Source organism: Penicillium griseofulvum, assembly GCF_001561935.1.
Source record: "Penicillium griseofulvum strain PG3 chromosome Unknown contig_95, whole genome shotgun sequence".
Lineage (NCBI taxonomy): Eukaryota > Fungi > Ascomycota > Eurotiomycetes > Eurotiales > Aspergillaceae > Penicillium > Penicillium griseofulvum.
This window is the reverse complement of record NW_024467454.1, coordinates 472510-494473: the sequence shown is the minus strand read 5'-3', so window position 1 is coordinate 494473 and position 21964 is coordinate 472510. Positions and strand designations below refer to the sequence as shown.

Genomic DNA, 21964 nt, shown 5'->3' with positions numbered 1-21964 from the left:
ACCAGGGTAAAACAATGGGTGATTCCAGTAGAGCGGGTGAAATCGAAATGAGGGACCTCAATGCAACTTTCCGTCTGAGCTTTTTTTTTTGGGCGAGACCCGGGCCACTTAGTTTCGGGATCGAGATGACCACTCCCCACTTAGAAAAGGTGATTGACACAAAAGTTGGGAATCAAAGGTCTGAGAGATGAAGTTCCAGTTGGAATTTGAGATATGAAACTGAAACCTCTATGGAACACCGGGCATCGGGATTCTCTGACTAAGGTACATACAGAGGAGAGGTCCGGGCACCGTATCAAGGGGGGGGGTAAAGACTAATATTTCACTCCACGCGTTCTATCTCTGAGCTGTCTCATACTCGTTTCATCGAGAAAAAAATACACTTTGGTTCTAATAATTCTAGTAAGTTATGGTGTTTCCTATAATAGCTTCCTTTTATGACTTGCATTAACTTTGAAGCAAGTATGGGAGTAGTACTTCATACGCTATAGCAATTTGGATAAGGCGTTCTGCTTATTAGTTTGTCTCCATTTAACCATATGATTCTACATTAGCACTCTTGAAAGTGGAAAGAAAGTTCATACAACATACGATGACACCATGGTTTGTGAGCTGTATGTAGCTCCCCCTTGCTGGACAATATAGATCGACGGTCTAGAGGTTATTTTGCCGATATCCACCATATAGTGATCTAGCTCGCTTCTAGAGTTTTGCATGTCTTAAATTGGTCTGACCATAAAAGAGCACTATAAAAGATCTGGAGCTGGTATCCTTTTCGGTTCTGGTTCCTGGGTTAGAGAATGTTTCAGATATCAACTTGACCTTCGGATTGGCTATTTTCTTAGACCAGTTCCACAACTCGCATCTAAGCCCAAAAGTGGCGATTAAGGCACTAAAAGCACTAAAACGGAAAAGTGGTACCAGCCCCCACTAGTGAAACACTACGCTTCATATATAGAGTGAAACTGCTACTGTCTTAGACAGATCATTATTCAGATACAAATGCAAATAATTACTTGGTTCTATTGAACACAATTAGTGATGTTGTCTCTCATCCGTACTCCATGTAGAGTAGAAACCAGAACAGAACACGGAGTATATATATATTTGTACGGAGTACTATCGACTTTATACTAGCTGAAAAATACTAAGAACTACCATCTTGTGAATCACTCTATACCTTTCTTTTTATCTTTTTATCTTTTATCTAACTACCTACCACCCCATACTTTATAGAAAAGGAAATGAAAGGCCAATGGAGTATCGGTGGTTTTCCTCTACGGATAAACTACTAGGGCATTTAGATGGGAGCCCTATAACCATTACCTGAAGTCCTCTACAATAGCAAAGCTGCCATGAATGGACATAATATCCATCCAGTGCTTCACATATGCTTTCCAGACAACCCTATATATATACCGGACAATTTTCAATCGACTAACGCTCTCCGCACCAGTGGAGACCCGAGCGCATGCATACCCGGCCTGGGCATCAGCAGCAAGCAGGCTCATCTACAACACGTTTCAGGCCATAGAGTAAGGGATTAGACTCATCTTCTAATGAAAAGATGTTCATTTGCTATACTTGGACGGAGTAGATCGCATATATCTATACAACACGTGACCGTCCCCTCACTGTGGGGGTTTTAGTCCAATTTCCCCGCTCAAACAGCCCGCGGGCCTCAAATTCTTCCCCTCTCTAGTGCGCTCCCCCATTCCATCCCCAAAACCCCAAGATGGAGGACGAAAAGTCAGCCAAATCTAAAAAGAAAGGTGCTGCTCACCGAAAGTCCTTATCGTGTGAATATTGCAGTCGATCTTTTGCTCGCTTAGAGCATCTCCAACGCCATCTCCGCACCCGTTGAGTAACCTCTTGCTTCCGGCTTGGAATTTATCTAATGTAGGACAACAGATACAAAGGAGAAACCCTTTTCATGTGACATTTGCTCTAAATCATTCGCTCGGAGGTAGGTTCCTATTGCGATTCCTGGAATCAAATCCCAATCGCTTATCAATATAATTTTGCAGTGATCTTCTAGTGCGACATGAGCGATTAGTGCACCCTGCTGAAAGTGCAGCCAGTCGAGAACATCGAGTTCAGAATGGTCACGAAAACAACCACGAAATACCAATTCAGTCCAACCTCATCCAACCCGCCCATCATGAGTCGCGCATGTTAGAACTTGCAGATGCCATCCCAGTCCACACCCAAGTGCCTCCTCCACCACCTGAAGTTCAGGTTCAAACGCCATCAATTATAGACACACCTCACTTTAATCCCTCCTGGGGTTATGATTTAAATCTTTTATCTCATGCCGCAAGCCATGTCGCTTTGGAAGGTCAACAAGAGAGTTTAGAGTCTATGAGAAAACCACCACACACAGTCACTTCTACATCACAACCACTTCCTCACATACAGGAGAGGGCAATTGCCGATAGTTATGGCGTAGAGCCTTCGATTCTCGATCTCACTGATCTTGGGGACCCTGTCCAGGATTTCACAGTTTTCCTGGAAAGTGTGGGTCTGTCGTCCGACTGGGACTCAGGCGTGTTCTCGTCGGTCGAGGAGCCCATGCTACCGCCAGGTATGACCATCGATTCAAAACCACCTCGTGAGACGATACCACGACTTGGCGGAGATATTATGAATGACTCGCGGGGGCCAGCGGAAGACCACCCGTCGTTCTCAAATTTTGGATCCCGGCTGCCATCACTGCAACCGGAATCTCACGAAATGGATGATCGTATCGGCCTGGCCGATGAGAGCACGCGGCCAGCATGGGACATCTCTAACTCAGATCGCCAGGCGTTCATTTCGAAACTCGAAGAGTTTTCATACGTTCTCCCAAAAGGATTCGTTCCGCCATCGCGGCATGCCCTATCTCGGTTCTTCGCTGGGTATATCAACGGATTGAACGAACATCTTCCGTTTGTACATGTACCTACGCTATCGGTTGCTAAAGCTTCCCCTGAACTTACGCTAGCGCTGGCAGCTGCTGGTTCACACTATCGCTTTGAAAACAGCCGGGGCATCGACCTTTTCCATGCAGCCAAAGCAATTTTATTGGAGCGACTCCGTCGGCGAGACAGCAAGCAAGTGCCTCAACCATCATGGAACTATATATCCCCACCATCTGGGTTTCATAACTCTCGTGGCTCATCGATGATTTCTAATACGGCAAGCAGCCCTTTCCAGCATCATCAACAAATGCCAAATTCATCACTGAATGCATCAATATACATGCCGGATGACTCGGATGCTCATATGGAGGTGATTCGAACATTCTTGCTGCTGACTGTCTTCGCGTCTTGGGAACGACATCCAGAGCTCTTGCGGGAGATTCTCTCGCTCCAGAGTACTTTGGCCAGGCTTGTGCGTGAACATGGCTTGTCTGAATCAACTCCCACGCCAGATCCTATCAGCTGGGAAGAGTGGGTACGGAGGGAAGGCAACAGACGTACAAAGCTTATTGTGTACTGTTTCTTCAACCTCCACTCAATCATGTATAACATCCCTCCTCTGATTCTGAATGGGGAGTTGAAGTTAAACATGCCGTGTTCTCATGAACTTTGGAAAGCAAGCAATGCCTCACAATGGCGCCGTGTTCATCGCACCAGGCAAGTATCGGATGTGTCTTTCCAAGAGGCCTTTGCCCGGCTATTCCTGAAATCATCCATGTCAATTCCGTCGGCACCCATATCCCCCCTTGGAAACTATATCCTCATCCACGCCATCATCCAACAGATTTTCTTTGCTCGACAGCTCTGTCTTTCCGCGCCTCAAATGCAGGGCACCAGTTTGAGACATGATGATTTGAATGTACTGGACAATTCATTGAGCGCGTGGAAGGCTCTCTGGAAGCGCACACCCGAATCTAGCATCGATCCTCAGAACCCGGCCGGTCCAATTGCATTCACTTCCACAGCTCTGTTGGGACTCGCCTACATCCGTTTACATGTTGACCTGGGTCCCTGCCGCCACCTCATCACACAAGATCCAGCCCAAATTGCAGCAGCTTTGACCGAGTCCCCTGCCATCGCACGTAGTCCAAGGCTGATTATGGCGCTGCTTCACTCAGCCCATGCTCTTTCAATCCCAGTACGACTGGGAATTGACTTTGTGGCCAGGACACATTCATTCTTCTGGAGCATTCAGCATTCGCTTTGCAGTCTGGAATGCGCTTTCCTTCTTAGTCGCTGGTTACTTGCCATTCCTACAACACAGTCTGAGCAGAGATTGTCGGAGCATGAGCGGAAGTTGCTCTTGTGGATCAAGAGCATGATGGATGAAACAGAAATGGCGGTTGATCCACCTGGCGCACCAGATATGGAGTTCATGGCAAATCCTTACAAAGTACGGCAACTCAGTGTTGCGATTGTCCGTGTCTGGGCGCGGACTTTCAAGGGTAATACTAGTTGGGCGATCGTTGATTTGGTTGGCTCAAGCTTGGATGCCTATGCAGATCTTTTGGAATTCTAATTTGGGTGTTTGGAGGGACCTGTCACTCGGGATCAGGTCTTTGTTCTATTGAGCAGAGAACCTCCGGGCGCAGTGAATGTCGGTGTGCCACCCACCATGATGCACGGGATTAGGCTTTATGCTTGGTCCGCTCAATTTTTGGCGCAAAGACACAACCGACGTCTCTGCGAAGAAAAAAAAAATTAATGGTCTCTTTGGAATGGCCATACTAATGATCCTATGTTTTGTCTTTTGGATGATGTGTCAGGGAGTTTTTGTATATCGGGGACTGGGACTTAGGGTTATTTGGGTTCAATGTTCGTTCAATCTATATGTATTATGACTTCGTCACTTGCTTAGTGCTGTCTATACCCTACCGGTGTTTGCTGTGGACAATAGCAACTGCTTATCTTGTTTTTCCTAGAACTTGCATATAGTGAGGTCTCAAAAGTAACTCCTTTTCCATTGCTCATTATCTCATCTCTCATAGGAACATTGGATTGCGTATATCCAAAACAAGTACAACATACAATACTATTTGCCAGACATCTTGTTACGATTTCTAGTGACGCTTGTAGGCACAAACTTCAGAGCAGACATCGATTTTTCCAGCTCATCAATGTCCATTTCATTTGGCGACTTCTTTTCGGGGATTGGTGCTGTTGGTGGGCTCGATTGAGACGCCGAGCTTCGACGCCGCAACCTGCCCTCCAGAGCAGATGATGATGAAAGGCGTCGCCTGTGACTATTCATAGGTCGCAGCATAGATGTCTGTGCATCGATGCCATCATTAACAATGTAAAAGTTGTAATCCTGTAGAATGTGTCAGTGACGTAGGGGTATTATTCTGATCTGGAAACCATACCCGGGGAAACATGTGCTTGTCGATAAGATGTAGTCGTCGTTTCTGTGGGGTTGAGCATTTTCGCTCGCAGTCCTCGATGAAGCAACCGAACTTTTCTTTTATTTAGTAAAGTGGGTAGGAACTGATAGGAAGCTAGGGCATACAGTCTTGTCTCCACGGGCTCGCCGCGCAGCAGCTAGCGGGTCATGGTTCTCCTCTATGTGTAGGTTGAGCAAATGACCAGTCGGGAAGTTCTTGCTGCACTCGGAGCAGCGATTGACATGGCATTGAAGATAATGAACCTCGTAATCCTCGTAGGAGGTGAACTGCAGTGTCTCGCGGTGAGGCGGTAAGGAGCAATGCATCACCTCGGGGAGGATGTTGGTACCACTGTCGATGAACTTGTTGCGATCAGAAGGGGGAGTTGTGGTATTCACTGTGATCGAGGATACTGATATTGAATCTAGTTCGGGAAATGGAGATCTCGAGCTTCTGGATCGTTTCGACATGGTTTAATTCACCTTGCATATGGATATGTAGGTCAACTTGGAGAGGGTACGGAAGAGTACAGTGACCATCCAAGACTTAATTTGTTCCACTCTCCGCCTTCTCTGGAATAATCAAGGGTTGTAGAAATGTCCATCAAAGCCTTTTCCGGGGGGGTTTTTTTTTTGCCGTCGACATATAAAAGCTAAAAAGACATCGAAATAGAATGATATCTGAGAAGACCATTGAGAAGACATCACAAAGCCGCTTATGCGGCCGACTATTTTGTTTTTTTAGGAACATTTTTGAGAACAATAGATTCCTAGGTTAGCGGCTAGCTATATATAGACTCAGACTTCTTCTGATATCTTCTTCCGGTCTCTTACTACGCATTTTGAATGTCATTTACGCCAGGGGGCAAACATTCATAGAAAGTACGCAATGTGTAGCAGCATTATGATATCAAAATCTGGTAGAAAAATGTTCATTAATCCGAACGTACACAGAATTTATAGTAGTCTGAAAACATCGGCGGCTGGTGAGGCGGCTGATGAGTATCCGGTTGATTCCACGGATGTCTTCCATGGATGTTATAACCCTCCGACAATGTGATGGTCTATAACTTCTTTCGGGTCATTCGACGGCGCATTTGTCTTCCTTCACAGCCCCGAAGTTCACATTTTGAGACGAAATAAAACGTGTAATTGTCATACGGGACACGATACCTCCCGCCTTGGCAACACCAATCATCGATAGTACGCTGGGACCGCATTTATGCATTTTCATACTCTCGACTCTCATCAGCTTGCGCTTTCATGTCTCTCACATACTGATGGCTCCTCCGCCGCTCACTTTCCAAGCCATAGCCATCTGACCGGCGAGGTTGACGCTCGGGATCCCCGGGCTAACTCCCTGATGGCGCCCTCGTTCCCGGATGCCTGGAAGTCAGTTTCCCCTCGATTTTTTGTGATTGTGGACGCTGACCAGTTATACGACACAGGACTGCGATAGAAGCTGAGAAGGAGCTTCTGCAATGTTTCTCGCAAGAACGGCGCACATTCGATGAATTCGAACATTTCCTCTCCGAGTCAGTGACAAGCCCCGCGCACACGGCGTTCCAAGGCTGACATCTTTTTAGATTCCGAATCTCTTCTCAAAATGCAATCCTTCTCGACTTCAGTGCTTCCCGCGAGGTCGACGTGGAGAGTCGTCTTTGGGATGCGCACTTGAAAGTGAACAATCGGTTTCGCAAGCAGTTGCTTCGTGTGAGTAACCCCCACCGGACCTTTTTGCAAGGGTGGATTTACTGACTGTATCTGCATGTCAATTAGTTTCGCGAAGAACACGGCAAGAAAAAGCCAGTCGAGAGGCGCAAACTCGAACGCCATTATCTCGATTTCATAAAGTCAAGCCAGCGGTTTTACCGAGGATACATTCAGCATTTGTCGTCGCGCTTTGGGGGGATTGTTGAGTTGGAGAGAGTTGCGCGCAAGTTCAATTTTGAAAGTAAGGCAGGCACCCAAGCTGCGCGCCGCGTTTCTATATGCTGACCCGCGGTTGTTTCTAGTTCTGTCCGGCCAACCTCCCGCCAAGCCCTCCAATAATCTGCGCAGGCTCATTCTCCAGTCATGCCACGCAACCCTTATTCGTCTAGGAGACCTTTCCCGTTATCGTGAATCGGAACTCGTCAGCAAAGATCGCAACTGGGGCCCTGCCATTGGTTATTATGATTTGGCGTCGGTGATCAACCCTGCATCAGGTGCATCTCAGAACCAATTGGCAATTATCGCTCTCGCGGATGGAAACCATCTCCGTGCTACCTACCATCTCTACAGAGCCCTTTCAGCTCAAGAACCTCATCCTACAGCGAAGGGCAATCTAGAGATTGAACTCCGAAAAATCATGAGCGCTTGGGCTAAACGAGAGCTGATTCGCCCCGAAGATGCCGGTATCCCTGGAAGGGCTCTGACTCCGTGGTTTCTCTATCTCCACGCCAAATGTTACAAGGGAACCGACTTCCCGGAGCATGATGAGTTAGAGAGTGAAGTTCTAAGCCAACTAGCAGTCGAAATCAGAGAACGATCACTGGAAGGGACACTTCAAAAGTTCTGTCTCATCAATATTGCGGCCGAGGATTTTGCCAAGGTTCGGTCTGTTGGTAAGAGTTCGAAACATTATCATTGCGGAATGCATATGCTTACTTATTCCTCAGATGAGTCCGTTGTGGATGCACGCGTCTTTTTCCAGCGTATCAATGTGAAGACCTTTTTCACCTTATTGCAAATACTTTTGGTCGAATTAGAACGGACTGCTTCTTTTGAAGATCCAAACAGCAAAGACGCACTGCCTATCCCAGACAAAGTGTCTGTGGTTGCTCGCCGTATCCTACCCGCGCTTCGCCATTACAGCTCATGGCTACTTACAAATAGCCAGTCTCTCGTTGAACAGAAAGAGGAAAAGGATTCAGCGCTGTCGATCCAAATCAAAGAGTTCTGGAAAATCTATGCCGGTACACTCAGCCTGCTTGCATCCTCTTTCGATGTGGTCAGCCTTCCCGAGGTTGATTATCTATTGGAAGAAGACGAAGAAAGTCTTGGTTTTGCGCCTCTGGATCAGGATGCCACTTCTCGCCGATACGGTCGAGGTGGTGATCAGTCAAAGCCCCGAATGCACGATATTGGGATTGAAAGAAGTCATCCAAACATGGAAATGCTCTATCGGATTCGTGAATTCGTGATTGATGGACTCGACTTGGTTGTGAGAGGAGTACGTGGAAGCCCCTAACATATCATGAACAAACAAGCAGATTGCTAATCTCGTTTAGAAAATTCCGGTTGCTCTTGTGGATAGTGAAGATAAGAAGACATTTATCTATCAGGAAGAAGATCTGCCTTCGCAATTCTATTCCAGCCCCCATGGCCGCCAGCATGAACTTTCGGCTGCGAGCATTGAGCGTGAGGATATCCCACAGGCCGTTCAGAATCCATACTCTGCTGCAGAAGCTCAGAGTCTGTTCGGCGGTTCTCAGTCTGCATCGGCATCTATGTCCGCCAATATGCACCAGATCGTTGAGGGTGTTGAGCGACTTGTTGACTCGGACACATATGAAACCCCACCCAATGACCAATTTGCTTTCATGAACACCGGGGAGATATCGACACCTACGCATGTCTCACCTAATGTCAATGCTTATCCGTTCTGCGATGAAAACTCTCCACCACTTACCACCCCAATCGCCCCTCCACCTGGGCTTGGCCCACCAGTTATGAATGCAGCCGATTCTCTCAGAGCGCCATCGGCTCAGTCATATACCTCACGGCCCGCCATACCCAGCCTCCCCAGCATTTGGACGCCGCTGAGAGACACCGCCCCTCCACGAACGCCTCCTGGTCTTGGTCCACAGCCTGGCCAGCAAACTCCACTGCACCACCTGCCTTCTGGAAACGTCATGACCTCTGAGCGCTCACCGTCGCAAGATCAGCTAGCAAATGAACTCATGCTCCGACAGCACCTGATGGCCCAGACGCAGTTTTCAAACTCGCTGGATGTAGGATCGATGCCAACACCGTGGGCGTCATCCACCATGTCTCATGCTCGTCCCACTGGCAGCGGTTGGGAGCACGGCCGAGCGACCTTCGGTGCATTCGAACTCCCTACACAGGCGACGCCCAGCAGCCTAGGACATCCTTCATGGGCCAATGACGCCTTCATTGCCAGCAGCCTCGCTGGAGCAACTCCCTACAACTCCGGGATTGGAGGACGTAAGCCTGGAACACAGCTTGGAGCAATCGGACAAACCCCACCCTGTGGCCAAGGCGGCTGATTCGAATATCCAAGTTCTCATTTTTTAGTTCTTCTATGTGCATATGCATATTACACTACCAGCCAGGCAAGCTGTCGGAATTAACAGTGCAGCTCGACCTCCAAATATCCTGGCGTGTACTGTGTTTGTCTGTGAGCGTGGCCGCCTGTGTACTGCGATGCGCCTTTGCTTGCGTGTCTACACATTCAGGCCTACTCACAGTGTGCACCTTCACAACGACCAGACGAGATTGTACTGCTGGCCCATTTACAAGTGGCAGATCCCGCACTAGTCCTCTGGTGGCGAGGACACTGTTGTTTCTAGAATGCAGGAACTTCTTTGGTCCTCGCTCTCGCAATTTGGACGGATACGTGCGTTCAACATGCGACATGATCAATACGAGGATATGAATGGCAATCTGCCATTGGAGAAGACGCTTGTTTTCGTTCTGTTTTCTGCCTTTTCTTTTCATGCACCATGGAACCCCGTTATCCCCATCAATCTTAGCCTTATTGTCTTTTTGTTGAAGAATCATGTGGCACGAACATCCGGTGATCTTTGAAACGAGTATGGGTTGCAGATTGCTTGGGGCCCATTACTCTCTTGACACCATCGTGCTGGTTATGTAGGCAGTTGAAATTCAATTTTGCGTTCTACGTGCTTCTCTTCATAGTAGTTTACGAGATGTGTTCTTTCATGTGGATAGAAGAATCGCCCGAATATGTTCATTGATCCAAGTGGCCGGTAATAATAGCCACAAATAATGAGCACAAGATCCTCGAAAAGTATATGTTTCCAGAGAGTACGTTGAAGTCGTCAAGTTTTAAGAAAAGGAAAAAATTGGGTATAGAGGGTTGAATCATCCAAAGTCAGGTGGTGCTCATCCGGTTGTTGAACTGGATTGCACAATATCTTCCAAAATTAGGTTGGGAGATGTGTTGAAGGTGTAGTCTATGCTTTTTTTCGTAGCCTACATTACGAACGCTTAGGAGCGAGAGTAGGTCTGCTTGGGGAAGGGGTAGCTGTAGGTTGAGAGTTGTTAGCTAGAATTCTTGCGATGCATTGCTTTGGGGAAAACTCACGAAGGTCCAAGCTCCTGGATGCTCTTGCTGGCGAGCCACTGACCCATGTCGATGCTGTCATCGAGGGACTTGCCCGAGACGATACCAGCACAGAAACCACCGGCGAAGGCATCACTATATGAGATAGAGGTTAGTATAAATCTACGTGGGTTTGTTCGGATCAATATCACTTACCCAGCACCGTTGGTGTCGTTGATGGCGTCCTTGGAGATCTCGCGGACCTTGAATTCTTTCACCTCGACCTCACCGGAAGCAGAGCCGACGGCAACAATGGTGGGGAGGGTACCCTGGGTGACAATGGCAACACGGGGACGCTGGGTGTTCTTCTTGGGGAGCTGAGCGAGCTTCTTGGCGATCTCAGTGATATCCTCGGTACCCCACTGGTGGCCCTCGGCGTAGGCAAGAGCCTCAGTCTCGTTACAGAAGGTGTAGTCGGTGTAAGGCAGAACGCTGTCAAGCTGGTCCTTGAAGAACTGGGCAATGAAAGGAGCAGAGATAGAGAGCATGAAGGTCTGGTGAGAATAAATAGATTAGAAAAGAGGTCCAATGCATCAGAATGTAGCTGACATACCTTGTTCTTAGCAGCAGCCTCCTCACCAAGGGCGATGATGGCGGGCACGCAGACAGTCAAGTGGTATCCACCGACATAGTAGACCTGGGCCTTCTCGACCAGGGACCAAACCTCGGGCTGCTTGAGGTGCTCAAGCTTGTATTCATTGGCAGCAGCGAGGTGGGTGCACATGCTGCGGTCGTGGCCAGTGATGACAACACCGCACTTACCGGTAGGCTGGGCCTCATCAACACGGTACTCAGTGTGGACACCGGCCTCCTCGCAAGTCTTCTTGAGGATGTCGCCGAACTTGTCCTTACCAATACAGCCGATGTAGACAACGGACTGCTCAGGGAGCAGGTACTGGAAACATTGTCAATATCAATTTGGGAATCATGAGTATATTAATACATACCTGAGCACCACGAGCGGTGTTCTGAGCAGCACCACCGGGGATCAATTTAGCGTCGCGGGCAAGCAGGTCCTCGTAGATACCCATGTGCTTGTCCTCGGCGAGGATAGCATCATTTGGCTTCAGGCCATACTTCTCCAGGAGGGCAGCATCGCTAAGGAATAACATCAGCATTTGGAACTTGGTATCATTTTAAAGTTAATCCATACCCACGAGCCTGGATGTCTATTGTAATGTTAGCATTTTATAAATATAAGCAAATAATAATTAACATACCGAGGAGGGGGTTCTCCAGACACAAAAGAGGGTAACCTTGAGGAGCAGCCATTGTGATATGATAAATAAGAATGGGAATGGAATTGAAGTAAAAAGGTGGGAGAAAGGGTGGGAGGATATGGATATGGAGGGGTTGGCAGAAAAGAGCGGACTGAGCATCCCCGGCCCACCGGTAACAGCCGAACGACCTTGGGAGCTTCAATTCACCGCTGCTACACCTTCATATATATAATCCACCAAAATGGCCGGCCATGCTATGGATATCCCGCAGATCATCCAATCTGCGAGCATCAATCAAAATCCTGACCCAGTTCATGACATCAACCCAGCGACAGCAGCTTCAGAGAAACAACCTGTCGTGGTAGGCCCAGACTCCGAAACAGCCAGCATTGCCTCCGACATTGTTCATCCAAGCCGAGTAATTCGACCTGTCCACCGGCGACAAAATCTCCCTCCTCTTCCGGATCTGCGCTTCGAACAGAGCTATCTAGCCAGCATTAAGGATGCCGATTCCTGGGGACGAGTGGCGTGGATTACTACTAGGGATCAGGTATGCATTGGCGTGATTCAGTTGATCCCTTTGGGGTGTCAAGAATAAAATCCCCGACAGTGTCTGGCTAACACATCGATCTTTCCGCTTCTAGGTACTTCTCCCTCTAATCCAAGGAACTGTCTGGACACTTGCACTCTCGGGCTGGCGCTTCTGGAACCGCAATGCCTCCGTCAGCGGACACACCCTTGGCAGCCGCATCCGCAGGTGGTGGTATGAAGTGAACAACTGGCATCTACCTCAAATTGGCTCAGCCAGGGACCCTAAGCTGGCGTCGCAGGTTGAAGATGTGAGTACCTACTTCCCCAATCGTCGATTTCCCATCTGATCTCGACCAGAAGTGGCAGAAGTGGAGAGGCTGACGCTCGAGGAGTTTTTGCAGTTTTACACGGCCCAGTTCTCCAATGCAGGCTCTGACTGAGGTCATCTCTGCACTGGATGCGACCTATTAGTATCTTAATCCAGGGGTCTAGTCGCTGGCTTCTGTGTACACTGTATTGCTTGCATTTTTGGCGTTTGCGCTGTTGATTCCCATTTGCATTTCTTATATACCTTGGCTCTACCATGTAGTAGACTATCTTATTTTTGCCAACATCCCGCGTATCGGGCAGACCTCACAGGCTGCCGCGTCAGAATAAAACTCGGTTGGCACAAATCCGCATACATTTGTAGTGTTGTCTATGTCCTGTGTATTGAATTTATCCATGGATGGGGGACAGCTTATGAGACAGTCTGTGTTTTCCAGGGTTGGCACCTCCATTCCATTACTTCGTATACTGTTCAACATTGGGTCACCACAGTGCCAATATGAAGTACAATTGCAATCCAAAAAGATCTATCTAGCAACTGTTCGTAACAATGTACACTCCTGGTCTCTTTCTGGTCTCTTTTCAGCCTGGCTTTTGAACCGAATTTAGATCCAAAAGTTTCAATTTTGATTCACAGCGTTTGAAGAAACGAATGGCGCAGCCACAGCTACTGCAGAATGGGTCGGCACTTGGGGTATCGGAGCAGAACTGTGTGGAGGTGCAATCATGGTCGGGGCCTGCTGCGCACCCGGAACTGGTTGATGGGGTAGTGTTGTCGATGATGCTTGGGCGGAGGAAGCTGCTGCAGCTTCTCCGGCATCCTTCATATCAACATCTTCCGCAGGGGGTGGTTTTTCAATCTGGACCTCTGGCTTGCCAGATGTATCCCCCCTGCCATATCGAAGTTGCACAACGAGGCTTTCTGGCTCCTCATTGCTGGTTGACTCACCTGCGCTTGATTCGTTCTCTTCATTGTCGCCTTCGAAATCGTGCTCCAAATCATCTTCAACGCCTTGCCATTCGTTGCCGCTTTCATTCGCGCTAGAATGAACCTCGGATGCATCCTCCAAATCATCGGGGTCGTATCCAGAATATCCGTTGGGGTGGGTCGAAGTTCGGACCCTCTGAGGTCTGCTTACTTCTTCTTCTTCATCATCGAAATCGTCGTCATCAGTTCCATCGCGTTGACCAGTCAACAGCGCCTCGCCATATAGGCCCCCGGCGCGAGACCGAATCTGCCTGCCACTTGCTGTGAATCGAGGGCGCCTAGACTCCGTGGAAGATTCCGTGTGAGCCGCATTTCTAGTGGAGCGACGGGCGGAAGGCTCATCATCAGACACGAAGTCTTCGTCCTCCGAATACGTGTATTTCAGTTTCTTGCCGCGTGTACGACCTTCATACATGGAAAATCCAGGATCCGGACGAACGAAGGCAGCTTTTCGTGCGAGACGATATTCGCGGCGTTTCCGTTTCTAATAATTTATTAACAGGGTCCAATGTAATTTTGAAATAGGAAATCACCTCTTCTGATGCCTCAAATCGAGGAATCGAAGCACGAATTCGCTCGCTGAGCTTCTTGGAGTTTGTGCCTTTTTCGCCCTCAAGCTTCTCCGCGACGGCCTCCAGCTCGGGAATACTCCCCGCGATGCTCCACCAAGTGTTGTGTTTGAGGGCCGGATTACTTTCGCGGTAGAGACGGAAATTTGTGTCATCGTGCCCTTCGATAAGCCAATACCGACGTTTCAGGCTGTCCCGACCCCAGGGTTGGACAGACAATGGCTGGTTGAGGTCATCATCGTGGCGCGCCTGCTTGTAGGATTCTTTGATTTTCGCCTGGACCGCTTCGGACGACGAAAGTGACCACAGTATTAAGGCCTTCAATAAACGCAGCTAATATGAGACATGTCAGAATCGCAGAGCGGGTGTTATGATGGGTCTTAAGAACATACACGTTCAACGGGGGACATGGTCGCAAAGCTGCGACCCCCATGAAGGGGATTTTTGCCCTCCCATTCTTTTGGCCACTGCGACTGATGTGTATGGACTGCTTCTTCGAGGGGACGTGTGAAGTGTTTTCGTCTGTATAATTCAAACATCAAATCAGCATTCAACTCCACAACCGATGGCGCGGGGGTAGGAAAGGCGCGTCAAGCACTCCGCGGTATCGGGCGACAGGTGGCGATCTTACTCAACTTCCTTCTTGCGGTTCAGAACAAGCCCAAGCAATGCGCATAGAAGTCTTTCGATATATTCTCCAGGGGGAGACTCCTCAATTCCCTTCTCGATATCCTGCGGGCCGTAGTGTGGAACTCCCTTGGGGAACACTTCATGGAAACGCGCGCGGAACGCAACGATGAACTAAAGATTGCGATAACTTAGCAAGCGTGTCCTTTTTCTGATTGAACGCGTCATATACATGTCCGTAGATCAAGCAATGCGCAAAAACTTCCTGCGAAGTAACTCACCGCAATATCGGGGTTGTCGGCCACGACGTATTCATGCGGAGGTGACGGTTCCCGCTTCGGTGGCGGCGTCTCAGACTCCTTCTTGAAGTACTTTGCTATACCAGTCGGATGTTCAATTGCCATGGTAGCTTCGTCATCTGTTGGAGGTGCCGATGATAATGATGAAAGTTCTGATTCTGAAGGCATGGTGGAAGTGATGGGGTAGGTGATGAAGGAAGAAGTAAGTTGCGCGCAATCGAGCGTCACGTCTGCACCGAGCTTGCGCCCGAAGGGCGATTATTTAAAGGATTCTGGGCACAACTGCTCCTTTTGTTTGTACTCTTTTTTTACTGAGAATTCTTGCAGTCTTCTAGAAGAGCAGGTTTCAAACAAATGGGATATTGGCATGAAAGCGGCTTGAATTTTGTAGATTTCTGTATAGAGATAAGAGCTCAAGAGAGCCAGTACGGGATATTGATGAGCTCCCATTGGATATTTTCAAATCAATTTATCTAATGAGATATAATAGCCCTGTGAGAAATGGATGCGACTGGTTGAAACAACTTTACGTATCTGTTGCTTTCATACTGAAAGTACGCGACGAGCATTGTTGATCATTTGATATTGATAACTGTAATGGTCCGAGTGGCAAGTATAGCCCCATACCTGTTTGGGTCTCATTTCATTGACATTTCCATCTCACCAAATCCATAGATGGAAGCATGGAATATACACACTTAGCTATTTGGAGGTCCGAGGAAGAGAGCAACACGCCAAAATGAGTCTTGGCGATATCGGGTCTTGGCAGTCACGTGTGCGTGATGACATAACTTGCCCTTCCAAAATCTACAGGGCTTGCACTGAAATAGTCTCTTTAGGCATAAAATAAAGATTATATAGATATTTTTGAGTCAAAAGTATTTCCATATATAGTATTCAATTTATTAAAACTATCTTTACTTATGAACACCATATAAACCGAACGATTAAAGGCGTATTTTGGAAATGCCTGTGTTGCTGTAGTTCTACCAATTCAAGTAAGCGACCATGCGCTATACCCGATTGGGTTAGATTAGCGACCGCACCCTAAAGCCCACACAAGTCCCCGTGTCCGATGATTTCTCAACTCGTCAACGACAAGCCTATCTTCACTTCGAGGTACGACTACCACTTTCCTACGACAATTCTGTCCGGCTTCCATACTAACCTAGGATCATCGTATAGACAGTCGCCATGGGTCGTGTCATCCGCAACCAGAGGAAGGGCCGTGGCTCCATTTTCAGTGAGTGCGACCGCAAACCATCCCAGCACGAAATTTCGAGGCTGCGCACCCCAAGCAGCGAGGAGGAAATCAAGAGGATCAATGGAAAACCACACAGATTCGCAAGGAGATTGGAGTGCTGATATCGAATTTTTCTCTATTTTACAGCGGCCAACACCCGCCTGAACAAGGCCCCTGCCCAATTCCGGACTCTCGACTTCGCTGAGGCTCACGGTTACACCCGTGGTGTCGTCAAGGAGATCATCCACGATGCCGGCCGTGGTGCTCCCCTCGCCAAGGTTCAGTTCCGCCACCCCTACAAGTTCAAGATGATCACCGAGACCTTCATCGCCAACGAGGGCATGTACACCGGCCAGTTCATCTACGCCGGTAAGAACGCTGCCCTGACCGTCGGCAACGTCCTTCCCCTCGCCTCTATGCCCGAGGGTACCGTCATCACCAACGTCGAGGAGAAGGCTGGTGACCGTGGTGCGCTTGGCCGTACCTCCGGTAACTACGTTACCGTTATTGGCCACAACCCCGAGGATGGCAAGACCCGTGTCAAGCTCCCCTCCGGTGCCAAGAAGGTCATCAAGAACACTGCCCGCGGTATGGTTGGTATCGTTGCCGGTGGTGGCCGTACCGACAAGCCTTTGCTCAAGGCTGGTCGTGCCAAGCACAAGTTCGCTGTCAAGCGCAACTCTTGGCCCAAGACTCGTGGTGTTGCCATGAACCCCGTCGATCACGTAAGTTTCAGTCTATACACAGACCCGATAACCTACAGGACCTCTATCTGACAATTCTCTCTACAGCCTCACGGTGGTGGTAACCACCAGCACATCGGTAAGGCCTCGACCATCTCCCGCTACGCCACCCAGGGTCAAAAGGCTGGTCTCATTGCCGCCCGCAGAACTGGTCTGCTCCGCGGTACCCAGAAGACCAAGGATTAAGGGTGCTTTTTCTTGGAGTTATTCTTGTGACGGGTTGAAAATGGAATTCTGCTATGAGACAAATGTACTTAGGCGCCTGCGGATGAGCGTCTCATGCGCCCTTAGCGAATTAAGGTTGTGGACACCATCCTTTTTCTTGTCGAACAAATCAAAGGGTGATGGAAAGGGGTCCGGGGTTGGCCTCTACAGGGCAGAAACGAAATCAAAAAGCCCTTGGGGCTGTGGAATGATACACCTTTAAATTTTTCATCGTTCATTCCATCACCCTAGTAGATATTCCAGTCTGCCGTAATTCATCGGCATATTAATTGCGATGTATGGTTGTTGTCTCCATGATCTGTTACCAATACCGTGCAGCGGTGAAGCCCCGTGCTTTCTTCCTCTGCGAATAGGTTCTAGATCAGTTTCGGGATCACGTTAGTACCCGGGGATGATGTATGATGGATATATATCGGGTTCCTTCCCAGGTTCGATATTGACTATATTACATGAACGTAGTACGGTGGGACCTCCGAAATATTGGGCAAAATCTATGTACCTAGACATACCGCCTACCTTTTTATCTTCTTTTCAGTGGTCTTTCCAGTGGTATGTATAGCAGTCTTCTCAGATATCATTCTGTTTAATAGGTCAGGGCGAGGAAAAAAAGATAGCAAAAGGCACAATTTGTGCAAACGACTTTCCTATGTATACCTTTGACTACTAGCATCACAGCCCTGCATCACGTGTATACAAGCTAACTATATTCGGAGTTTTATAGACTGGTAGAACTGGCAGAATATAAAGGCAGTATGTAACTATACAGGGTATATCTAGGTACTTTGGTTTGGCCAAATGTTTCAGAGGTCCCGCTGTACATATCTCAGTGCCACAGTCTAGCCAGAAACAAATAGAGCGCAGATATGTAATTTACGGCCTAAATGAGGTTTGAAATGCTATACTGTTGTATACACTACATCAATACGCTCATTGATATGTAAGTGGTCCTATATAAAGCTACTATGTAGGCAATTGGAAACATTGAACGGCCCAAATTCCCGTACTACTTGTATCATATATATCTGTTTCCTAGACCGTTTGACAGTAATGAAAATTATAGCTTCGGTGTAGTCGATTTCGTTCATTTCAGACAAAGTGCACGGCGCGACGCGGATCAACAGGGGGTCTATCTTATTTCCCCTCTTTGGCTTTCTCTCTCTCTCTCTTTCTCTCTCTCTCTCTCTCTCTCTCTCTCAAAACTCCCTCAACCCCACATACTGAGAGAAACATTTGAACATTGTTACCATGTCACCGTCACTTGATGAACAGGCTATGAACCAGCTACAGTCTGAACAGTCAGAACTGCTAGATAAGATTGACGAGCTGCGCGCTATTGGGGTTGGAGGCCTTGTGGAGCTGCCTCAGATCATCGTCTGTGGTAATCAGTCTAGTGGGAAAAGCTCCGTGCTAGAGGCAATCTCCAGAGTACGGTTTCCTTCCAAGAGCAATATCTGCACTCGGTTTGCGACCGAAATTGTTCTTCGCCGAAGCCCCCACGAAAAGATCAAAGTATCCATTGAGCCTGGGGATTCTAGGAAGGATGAGCAGGAACAACAGAACCTCCGATCATTCACCTCCGAGTCCTTTTCCTCCAGTGAAGACCTTCCCACGTTGATTGAAAACGCGAAGGAATGCATGGGACTTTCCAGCACCGATCCTTCCAGCACGGGATTTAGTGACGATGTGCTTAAAGTCGAAATCTCAGGCCCTGAAAAGCCAGAGCTGACTCTGGTCGACCTTCCGGGACTCTACTACTCCAGTAGCAGCGAACAAAACGCGCAAGGAATGGAGATCGTTCAAGGGCTGACGGAAAAGTACATGAAGAGCTCTCGGAGCATCATTCTGGCTGTCATCAGTGCAAGGGCTGATTACCATATCCAAAAGGTCTTGAACATCGCTCAGTCTTTTGATCCCAAGTATGAGAGGGTCTTGGGTATTGTCACGCAGCCTGATATCCCCGAAGCGGGCTCAGACGAACAAGAAACTTATGTCCAGTTCATCAAGAATGAAAAGGTGAAGCTGCAACTTGGCTGGCATGTATTGCGCAACCGCTCGTTTGAGACGCGCAACATTTCCGATGATGCCCGAGATGCCCAAGAAAAGGAATTCTTTGAAAGGGGGCGATGGGCTTCCCTCCCTCGAGATCAGGTTGGGATTGAAAGTCTGAGGCATCGTCTCAGCAAGATCCTACTTAGCCATGTCCGTCGCAATCTTCCTGGCCTTATTGCGGATATACAAGAAAGGATCTCTCGTAATGAGCAGGCACTGGCAAAAATGGGCGCGCCGCGCACAACTCTTCAGGAGCAACGTCATTTTCTTGTCGACATTAGCAGCGGATTTGCACGAATCACAAACCAGGCGTTGAATGGATCGTACGTCGATGAGTTTTTCGGTGGATTCAAAGACCATACGGCAACCACGGAAGAAGCCCCTTTCCGCCGACTGCGGGCAATAATCCGTGAGCTCAATGAGTGCTTTGCTGAAGCGATGAGCATTCGCGGGAATCGGCGAATCATTCAATTCCTTGGCCAACCATCGACTGTCAAGGACATCGAGCAAGAGAGATCCAAGCCTTACATGGATGGTTGGACACCGCTGTACATCACCCAGGAGTCTCTTGTGGAAGAGATTAAAGAACAGGCCCGGCAAAGTCGAGGAATCGAGCTACCAGGTAGTGCAAACCAGCTGCTTGTAGGGAGTTTGTTCCGGGATCAGTCTGAGCCCTGGGAAGCAATTGCTAAGTCCCATCTGCTAAATTCCTGGGATTCAGTTGAGTACTTTATCCAGTTGGTACTGAAGAACCTCACGGACGATCACACCCGCCTCTTGCTCATGCGACACCTCATCGGTCCGAAAATGGAGAAGATGAAGGAGTCTTTGCTAGAAAAGCTCAGCGAATTGACTTCGTACTACAAAAGGGGCCATCCGCTGCCCGTGGGAACATCATTTCTCTCCAAGATCCAAGAATCCAGAAAGAATCGGCAGATTGCTACGTTAAAAACAAGCCTTCAGCCTGTATCTTACCCTTCAACGGGAGAGGATACTCGAAACACTTTTGATGTCCGAGATCTGGAGCGAGCAGCATCTCAACTACAGTTATCCAGCGATCAGTTTGCAGCAGCAGAGATTATTGATCAAATGCAGGCCTACTACGAGGTGAGCTAGACATGCTTATTCGATATGAGATACCAGGGGAATTCTAACACGTTGCATTTGCAGACTGCGATCGTAACATTTGTCGATAATATTGCCATCTTGGCGATCGAAAATTGCCTTCTTTGTCCTCTGGAGCATATACTCACCGGCAAGACTGTGTTGAGCATGGATGACCAGCAGATTCGAGAAATCGCAGCAGAGCCATCGAACATCCAGAAGGATCGGGAACGTCTAAATGCAGAGCTCGAAAAGCTACGAAAGGCAAGACAGACTCTCAATGCCTTTAGTACAGCGGACTCCTCGCTACGTGCTCGTCCTATCTTGGGTATGTATATTCCGTATATCGGTTTATGGAGTCATAAGCTAATCGGAGTATCGGTTCAGCAGGGCTAGCAACCACCCGAACCCAGACTCCAAGTCCTGCAGAGACATCTCGGATAGCTCAGGCGGCGCCCAGTACTCCTCAGCCTAGTCTATTCCCGCTTGGTCTGCCCCGGCAACTTCCAACCGCTAGCACTGGTAGGTAGCACTTCCACATACTATGTCAATATGTGCAAACGCTAATTGTTCAACCAGGGTCCACCGCGCCTGCTTTGTCGATCTTTTCTTCAGATTCAAGTAAAAGAGGCTTTGGCACATCATCTTCCGGCCTGGGCACAGGAAATGGCGGGTTTGGGGCTAATAATACTGCCACTGCCACATCCAATCCGTCGAGTTCGGCATTCGGTACAAAACAGTCTGTATCTGGTTTAGCGGTTAATGGGGCGTTCAGTTCGAACAGTCAAGGCTTTGGTTCGAACAGTCAAGGCTTTGGTTCGAACAGTCAAGGCTTTGGTTCGAATAATACAGGCTTTGGCTCGTCGCCCATTCCATTTGAAAGTTCGACCAACTCACCTTCCCGGAGGAAGAAAGCTCACTATGACGCGACAAAAATTCCAGATACGCAGGGATACAAACCATTGTAAGTTGGAGGATGTGCGGGAAGGGTCTTTCTAATTCCTGGTCGCTTTGTATAGGTATGAAGAGAAATCATTTTCCAGCACAGATCCTGCATATAACTATTATCAAAGCATCTGTCTTATGTTTCCATTTATTGAATATTCACCTGAGGTTTGTAGTTCCTTCGTATCTGTTGAAATTTAGTGAAGGCTTAGTACTATATTGAAAAAGAAAAGATATTGACTACTTAGCTAGGAGCTCCGACTGGGGGATTACGCGCGAAGAAACCTATATGCCCCGACCCCGTCCCCCGGCCCAGCAAGGCTACGCTAGCTTGAAATAACTTTATTTCGGTTTAAATGGTTCTTTGATATAATATCTATGGTCATGTTGCTTTTTATGGAGGG

The 21964-nt window shown here is 48.2% G+C and overlaps 8 protein-coding genes across 8 annotated transcripts; 5 read left to right on the top strand and 3 right to left on the bottom strand.

Moving 5' to 3' along the window:
* Positions 1 to 2172: 2172 nt before the first annotated feature.
* On the top strand, positions 2173 to 4479 carry PGRI_057020 (uncharacterized protein; the record flags this gene model as incomplete). The annotated part of the gene is made up of 1 exon (XM_040793415.1): positions 2173 to 4479. One exon carries the CDS (start codon positions 2173 to 2175, stop codon positions 4477 to 4479), a length of 2307 nt encoding a protein of 768 aa, XP_040648270.1.
* A 513-nt stretch (positions 4480 to 4992) lies between these two features.
* On the bottom strand, positions 4993 to 5811 carry PGRI_057010 (Zinc finger, C2H2; the record flags this gene model as incomplete). Its single annotated transcript, XM_040793414.1, has 3 exons — positions 4993 to 5271; positions 5324 to 5413; positions 5467 to 5811. 3 exons carry the CDS (start codon positions 5809 to 5811, stop codon positions 4993 to 4995), a joined length of 714 nt encoding a protein of 237 aa, XP_040648269.1.
* Positions 5812 to 6562: 751 nt separating this feature from the next.
* On the top strand, positions 6563 to 9611 carry PGRI_057000 (uncharacterized protein; the record flags this gene model as incomplete). Its single annotated transcript, XM_040793413.1, has 7 exons — positions 6563 to 6732; positions 6789 to 6875; positions 6927 to 7053; positions 7120 to 7294; positions 7356 to 7946; positions 8001 to 8554; positions 8613 to 9611. 7 exons carry the CDS (start codon positions 6563 to 6565, stop codon positions 9609 to 9611), a joined length of 2703 nt encoding a protein of 900 aa, XP_040648268.1.
* A 964-nt stretch (positions 9612 to 10575) lies between these two features.
* Positions 10576 to 11962, bottom strand: PGRI_056990 (adenosine kinase; the record flags this gene model as incomplete). Its single annotated transcript, XM_040793412.1, has 7 exons — positions 10576 to 10612; positions 10673 to 10786; positions 10847 to 11184; positions 11244 to 11585; positions 11638 to 11788; positions 11844 to 11859; positions 11911 to 11962. The coding sequence occupies 7 exons, from the start codon at positions 11960 to 11962 to the stop codon at positions 10576 to 10578; spliced, it is 1050 nt and encodes a 349-aa protein (XP_040648267.1).
* Positions 11963 to 12151: 189 nt separating this feature from the next.
* Positions 12152 to 12788, top strand: PGRI_056980 (DUF1770 domain-containing protein; the record flags this gene model as incomplete). The annotated part of the gene is made up of 2 exons (XM_040793411.1): positions 12152 to 12460; positions 12555 to 12788. The coding sequence occupies 2 exons, from the start codon at positions 12152 to 12154 to the stop codon at positions 12786 to 12788; spliced, it is 543 nt and encodes a 180-aa protein (XP_040648266.1).
* Positions 12789 to 13388: 600 nt separating this feature from the next.
* On the bottom strand, positions 13389 to 15419 carry PGRI_056970 (uncharacterized protein; the record flags this gene model as incomplete). The annotated part of the gene is made up of 5 exons (XM_040793410.1): positions 13389 to 14240; positions 14290 to 14658; positions 14718 to 14847; positions 14957 to 15126; positions 15234 to 15419. 5 exons carry the CDS (start codon positions 15417 to 15419, stop codon positions 13389 to 13391), a joined length of 1707 nt encoding a protein of 568 aa, XP_040648265.1.
* A 571-nt stretch (positions 15420 to 15990) lies between these two features.
* Positions 15991 to 17423, top strand: PGRI_056960 (60S ribosomal uL2 domain-containing protein; the record flags this gene model as incomplete). Its single annotated transcript, XM_040793409.1, has 5 exons — positions 15991 to 16026; positions 16284 to 16370; positions 16437 to 16494; positions 16642 to 17219; positions 17286 to 17423. The coding sequence occupies 5 exons, from the start codon at positions 15991 to 15993 to the stop codon at positions 17421 to 17423; spliced, it is 897 nt and encodes a 298-aa protein (XP_040648264.1).
* Positions 17424 to 18707: 1284 nt separating this feature from the next.
* PGRI_056950 (Dynamin) lies at positions 18708 to 21900 on the top strand (the record flags this gene model as incomplete). The annotated part of the gene is made up of 5 exons (XM_040793408.1): positions 18708 to 20618; positions 20682 to 20943; positions 21003 to 21137; positions 21195 to 21579; positions 21813 to 21900. 5 exons carry the CDS (start codon positions 18708 to 18710, stop codon positions 21898 to 21900), a joined length of 2781 nt encoding a protein of 926 aa, XP_040648263.1.
* Positions 21901 to 21964: the final 64 nt, after the last annotated feature.